The 6,636-nt window shown below is 41.5% G+C and overlaps 1 protein-coding gene across 1 annotated transcript; it reads left to right on the top strand.

Annotated features, from left to right (window-relative positions):
- The first annotated feature begins 810 nt into the window (after positions 1–810).
- Positions 811–3,271, top strand: LOC138405407 (golgin subfamily A member 6-like protein 25). The gene is made up of 2 exons (XM_069513782.1): positions 811–1,329; positions 1,409–3,271. Exons 1-2 carry the CDS (start codon positions 1,318–1,320, stop codon positions 2,675–2,677), a joined length of 1,281 nt encoding a protein of 426 aa, XP_069369883.1. The 5' UTR covers positions 811–1,317; the 3' UTR covers positions 2,678–3,271.
- Positions 3,272–6,636: the final 3,365 nt, after the last annotated feature.

Here is a 6,636-nt window from a genome sequence, read left to right as displayed (position 1 = left end):
CCAGTATTAAGTGGAACATAGTAAATTAAGTTAAATGGAAACAGTCAAACACATCTGCAGATGCATTAACAATTGTATTGATTTAATATACACACATACAAATATTAATAATATGCATTTTCATTAATATTTTATGCCAGTGACAGTATTCGACCAACACTCACAAAGCACTGCTCAATAGCCATGAATCTATGAATGAAATTAAAATATGAAACCTTTATTTGCAGTGTCAAATCACATTGAACACATGAACAACACACAACAATACAATGCTTAATCACAGAATGTCAGTGCCTGTGTTGTGCATCAATAGCTCTCACACACTAAAATCACATAGATCAACATGTAAATATACATCCTCTCAATTATTTCGCATCAGTTTTAGAAACCAGCCAGCATCAAGGTCCACACTTTCCTGACACACACACACATTTTTTACAAACACGAATCCAAACATGCTGCAGAAATGCACAATTCCCCATGCTCTCAGTGACACACAATGCAAAAATTAGTTTGCAAAAATGTACCCACTTTCCGGTGATGGTAAAGTAGTTGACTACAGCTGCTCTACAGTGTTTTCCATTTTCATTATTTTATTTTCATCCTACTACATTTATTTTATAATGCTTGTGCTGTTAAGATTTCACACTATGTACTTACTGACACATAGACTTATATTTTGTTGATGCTTATGTACATATCTACATACTTAATTTAACACTTCATAGCATATTTCATTTATTCCCTCAAGCATATCACACATTATCTAATGGATCTGAAATCCTTGATTGATTTTCTTCATTTGGTCAAGAGACTAACCTCAGTCTCAGACAGGGATCACTGTAGCTATCAGTGCAACATGTGTATAGTAGCCGCCTAGCTCAGGATTTGTGTATGCTCCGCAGTGATGTGCATCATATAGAAGTCAACCTGATAAACCCCCAGGGGCCGCCATGTTGTGGAGTTATAAAAATTGCCATGGAAACAGTTGCTTCTTAAAAATCTTCTTTGATGATTGATGAGGGGCCAACCATCAAAGGGATTGCTGGCCTGCATATCCTTATCAAATCCAATCAAAGAACCAAAAACTCTAGACATTAAAGGATATTTCTTTGGTCCTCTGAACAAGCAAACATAAATAACAAGTTCCCTTGCTTCAAGTTATTAGCTTGTGAAAATAACAGACCGTCAACTGAGAAGACCACAGTCCTCATTAGTGAAGACAACAATCCTGCCTACGGAGACAACCGCTGATTTGTTCAGTAAAAATTCATCAAGAAGACACTGCTCTCATAACTACAAATCCCCTTTACCAAAATGGACATCCTGGTAAGAATTTTTTTTTTTTTAGAAATGTATGTTCAGGTTCAGGTCTTTTAATAATGAATTCCATGTTTCCATTTTTCAGACATGTGGAACAATGCAGTCTGAGATTAAGGCTCTGAAAGAGAAGCTCAAACTGAATGATGAGCTTCTGATAAGGGAGCAGGAGAAAATGACAGCTCGCTCTAAAGCCCACATTGGTGTCCTGGCTGAACTGGCTGTACAGAGCAACAAGGTGAAGGCTCTGGAAGACAAGCTCAAAGAGAACGATGAGCTTCTGATGAGGGAGAAGGAGAAAATGACAGCTCACTCTAAAGCCCACAATGGCAAACTGGCTGAACTGGCTGTACAGAGCAACAAGGTGAAGGCTCTGGAAGAGAAGCTCAAACAGAACGATGAGCTTCTGATGAGGGAGAAGGAGAAAGTGACAGCTCACTCTAAAGCCCACAATGGTAAACTGGCTGAACTGGCTGTACAGAGCAACAAGGTGAAGGCTCTGGAAGAGAAGCTCAAACAGAAGGATGAGCTTCTGATTAGGGAGAAGGAGAAAATGACAGCTCACTCTAAAGCCCACAATGGTAAACTGGCTGAACTTGCTGTACAGAGCAACAAGGTGAAGGCTCTGGAAGAGAAGCTCAAACAGAACGATGAGCTTCTGATTAGGGAGAAGGAGAAAATGACAGCTCACTCTAAAGCCCACAATGGCAAACTGGCTGTACAAAGCAACAAGGTGAAGGCTCTGGAAGAGGACAATGTGGCTCTGAAGGAGAAGGTGGCCCTTTTGAAAAGGGATTTGAGCAGGGTTGAGCTTGTGGTGACAGAGATGGAGGAAAGGCAAGCTCACAGCCAAAAGATTGACTCCATGGACAAGGAGACTCAAACCAGCGATCTGCTTCAGGATGAGAATAATGCTCTTCAAGAAGAGCTGATGAAGCTCAGAGCTTCTTATCATGAGGTCTGTCTGAATCAGACTACCAACCAGGAGAAGTTCGACACTGAGCTCCAGGAGGAGAAGCAGGAAAAGAACGTTCTCCAAGAAGAGCTGATGAAGCTCAGAGATTCTTATCATGAGGTCTGTCAAAATCAGACTACCAACCAGGAGAAGTTCAACACTGAGCTCCAGGAGAAGAAGGTTCTCCAAGAAGAGCTGATGAAGCTCAAAGCTTCTTACAATGTGGTCTGCCACTGTCATGAAGCTGAAGTTTCCAGTCGGGAGCTCAATGGAGAGAATAAGGATGATGTCACTGAGGAGAAGTCTCTCTCCAGTGTTCTCCCTGAGAAACCAAAGAAGACTTCACTCTGGAAGAGAATCCGCCACGCTCTGGGGTTGAGAAAACCACAGTGTTGGAAGTAGTCAGCAGCGCCCATCCAACAGCACCTGAGCTGACCTTACCCAGTGTTGTAATGTAACGAAGTACAAATACTTCTTTACATTTCTACTTAAGTAGAAATTTCACATATCTGTCCTTTACTTTGTTATTTTTATTTCTGACAACTTTCACTTTTACTCCACTATATTTCCTAAGTAAAATGTGTACTTTTACTCCAATACATTTCTCCTAACCATCTTCGTTACTCATTACTACAAATTAAAATCAGAAGAAATTTGAGTTGGTGACGTAATGCCGGAAACTTTTTGTGGTATATACGTGTGCCTGCAATATATATTATGCCAGTGGGTGGCAGTGTCACTCGATGTACCCCATGAAGAAGAGAGTGACTGTGACTGGTACCTGAATAAGAAAGAGTAAAGTTTGTTCCTCTGAATTAGCTTGCCTGTTAGCTTCTTTTTTCATTTACACTACACAACACATTCGTTGTCATGTCAACCGCCAAGCACGAAGAAGAAGAAGTTCCGCTTGTCTGGGTGTTGTGGTGAAAAACTAAGTTCCACTCGTGGTCCAAAAATTCCAAAAATTCAGTCAAATAAAAAAGCAGTAGAAGTCAACTTAAAAGCCGCAGAGTTTTATTGTCGACAACAAAACCTGAGAGCATTCAGTAGCGAGCCGGAGCTGCACCAGAAGAACTCTGACTAACAGTGGTTTTGCTCCGCTTTATCTATCCTTAAGGGCCACACCTGTTACGACCTTCCCCATGGAAAGTCTCCAAGCACCGGGGTTACTTGCGTACGTTGGACTTGAATTTACCCCTGGAAAGCCTCCAAACACCTGGGTTGCTTTGGCCTTGGAGCTGGGACTTTCCCTCTGGAGAGCCCCTACCGTACCATGATGAGTCTCTTTTTCTTTTACACAGTTTTTCTTACTCTTGACACCATTATATCTGTCCAAACCATTTGCTATTTTTTAAAAGATATTTGTCTCTGATTTTACACCATAATATCAGACTGCCTTTAAAAAAAAAAAAGATTATAATTTCTTCACACAAGTTATACATACACTACATACTGATTGTTACACATAGAGTATATTGTTTGATTCGTTTGATGATTCGTAATATATGTCTTAAACTTATTGTAATCATTAGCAATTTATGTTATAATCACTCCTCAGTTTGCAGTGCAGATTAAAGGTACATAGTGACATTCATATGTGACACAGTGTAATGAACAGAAATTTTACTGCACGGGCATGTCACATTATTGATGCCATCATGGAAGCACTTGCTGCCGGCTCTGCTGCTTACGTTCATGCTCCAGTAGCAGATGACGAGCATCTCGACTAAAGTGGTGAAACTTGGTGAACTCCGTGGTGGTGATGAAGACAACATTACACCGGCCGTATTTTCAAGAAATATTTTCGTAAGTTGGAGTGAAAGATTCTTCCTACCGGATTAAGTGCCTGTTATGCCTACAGAGAGTGACTGAAATATTGGCATTCAAAAACTCCCCGTCCAACCTGAAGAAGCACATCGAGATAGGTTAAATACATTTTCATTCAATGAAGCCATAATGTCATGTTGGGACCTGGTATCTGTGAACCATAGTTGGGCCTACATGTGTAGTCAAAAGCCTGACCGCATGTCTCCTTTGCTCTGGAGACAAAGGAGAGCTTCCAGAACTCAGTCTCCCAGGGTGCTTCATCTTCACATATAGGTGGTAAAACTGCTCCTGAAGACAACTCTCAACCACTATTGGTCACTGTGTGCCCCATGACCCATGAGGTCACAAGGCCAATATAAGCCGAGTTTCCTAGCTCTCTTCTCTGTTCTGCCTCTTCCCCTGCTGACCGCTCCTGGTGGAGTAGGTTCTGTCCCTGCTCTCCCAGCCAGGGAGACTTCCTCCCTACTCAAGCTCCTCAACTTCCAGCAGGCCTGCCTGGAGCAGACTGCTAAAACCTTCCAAAGGCAGTGACGCGAGAGCCTGCCTAAGAACTTCAGCACAATTGGCCACGACACAAGGTCTGACCAGCAGATGCACAACAGGAGCCACAAACCAACAAGACCACTTCACTCGACTTCAAACAGCACATCCAAAAAGGACCTTTCCCTCTTTTTCATGGACGGGTAACACAACTGGGCTCTATTATTACACTAGGCTAAGCAAAGGACTGTTTAGTCCTATTTCTATTTCATGTGATGTTTATAAGTTTGAATTGTGTTGTTGTGATATTTGGTAATATGTTATTTGAAAGTTAATGTTAGTTCTGTTATACTGATCAGTTTCTTTGCATGCATCTAACTACTTTCTTTAACCTGGCACCAACACCTCACACACTCATTTCCACAAACTTAACACATACATGTGATCTCAGCCACATGGTCTCAAAACTCCATCTTCATTAATGTTGCATAAGTGTGAATTTTGCCAACCTCTACACTGTCAAGAATTCCATATCCTTCAACTTTGCTAGCTATTGATGTGGTAATTTTGGTTATAGTTATTTATTTAATTATTAATCAGAGTTCCAAATTTGTAGTCAGTAAGACTTATTTCTTAAATTGGCTATCTTTTCCCTTCCTTTGAAGGGTGGTGCCCCGATTTATCCTTTATCAGTTTAATATTCATATTTTTAATATTAATATTTAATATTTCTCTGATAGCCACATTTATTGAATGCCCAAAAGCACACCATTTAATGGTGCCCCGCATGAAGGAAAGTACATAATCGTACCCCGCGCAAGGGAAAGTACATAATCACAACATTTTTGGTGCTCTGCTTGAGGCAAAGTCATGAATAATAACATTATTTTGACTCCTCGTGGAGCACAGCACAACAGTCAACGTCATTTAAGTGATCGCTGCTGATGACGGGCTCTCCATCTCCTCTTTAGTCGCATCCATTTTTTTTGCCTAAATATTGATTTATCCTCACCCAAAAGGCAGAGCATATTCTCCAGTCCCTGCAAAGGCTTTGTTCTCACATGTGAACTGGTCCACACACCCCTCCAGCCAGCCACGTCAGATGAAGATTCAGAAAGACTGCATGGAGAGGACACTGTGATGGGAGAATCTCCAAGAGTAGTCACACCACTGGGGCTGTGAGGTGGCCACCTTTTGTGTTTTCCTCCTGTGGATGACTGCTCTTCAGGGTAGGACAATGTCTCTTCCAGGAGTCTTTGGAGCTATTATATATGGATTGTTGGACAGAGCTGGAATTAGTGATACTGTGGCTTAATTGTTCATTTCTTCTTTGTTCCACAGGCACAGCAGCAGTGCAGCACGGCTAATCTCCAAGTGGGACATGATGTTGCAACTTATCACCTAATTAATACTATTTCCAATAATGTGACTATGCCACGGAAATAATTCAGAAAAGAAAGGAGTACGCGGGAATTAAGAAAGTTTTAAAAGAGAGAGAAATCCGTTTCCAGACACCAATGGCCAGAATGAGGATACACTGGGACACTGGCCCGTGGCCATGGCAACAGGTAGGAAACAAAGAGGACACCGCAACACGAGCAAAACATAAACTACAGAAATACCGAGGAATGGACAAATAAAGTATGTAAGTGCATCTAAATGAATAAGTAAGTGAAAGATAACACATGTTAGACACTGAAGACAAATAATCTAAGAGATTGTATATAGGTCTTCAGTCTTCACTGTTAGGACTGATCGGACACTGTATGTGTGAGCTATAATGATCACTTCGTTCCCAAAACACAGGCTCTCTAGTGGTTCCAAGAGTCTGTAAGAGTAGAGCAGGAGGTAGAACATTTAGCTATCAGACTCCTCTCCTATGGAACCAGCTCCCACTCTGGGTTCGGGAGGCAGACACTGTCCCAGCATTTAAAGTCAAACTAAAAACCTCCCTCTTTGACAAAGCTTATAGTTAGGGCTGGATCAGGTGAGTCCTGAACCATCCCTTAGTTGTGCTGCTATAGGTTTAGACTGCTGGGGGAACTCCCATTATG

This window comes from Paralichthys olivaceus, chromosome 18 (genome assembly GCF_024713975.1).
Source record: "Paralichthys olivaceus isolate ysfri-2021 chromosome 18, ASM2471397v2, whole genome shotgun sequence".
NCBI lineage: Eukaryota > Metazoa > Chordata > Actinopteri > Pleuronectiformes > Paralichthyidae > Paralichthys > Paralichthys olivaceus.
This window is presented reverse-complemented; position numbering and strand designations above follow the sequence as displayed.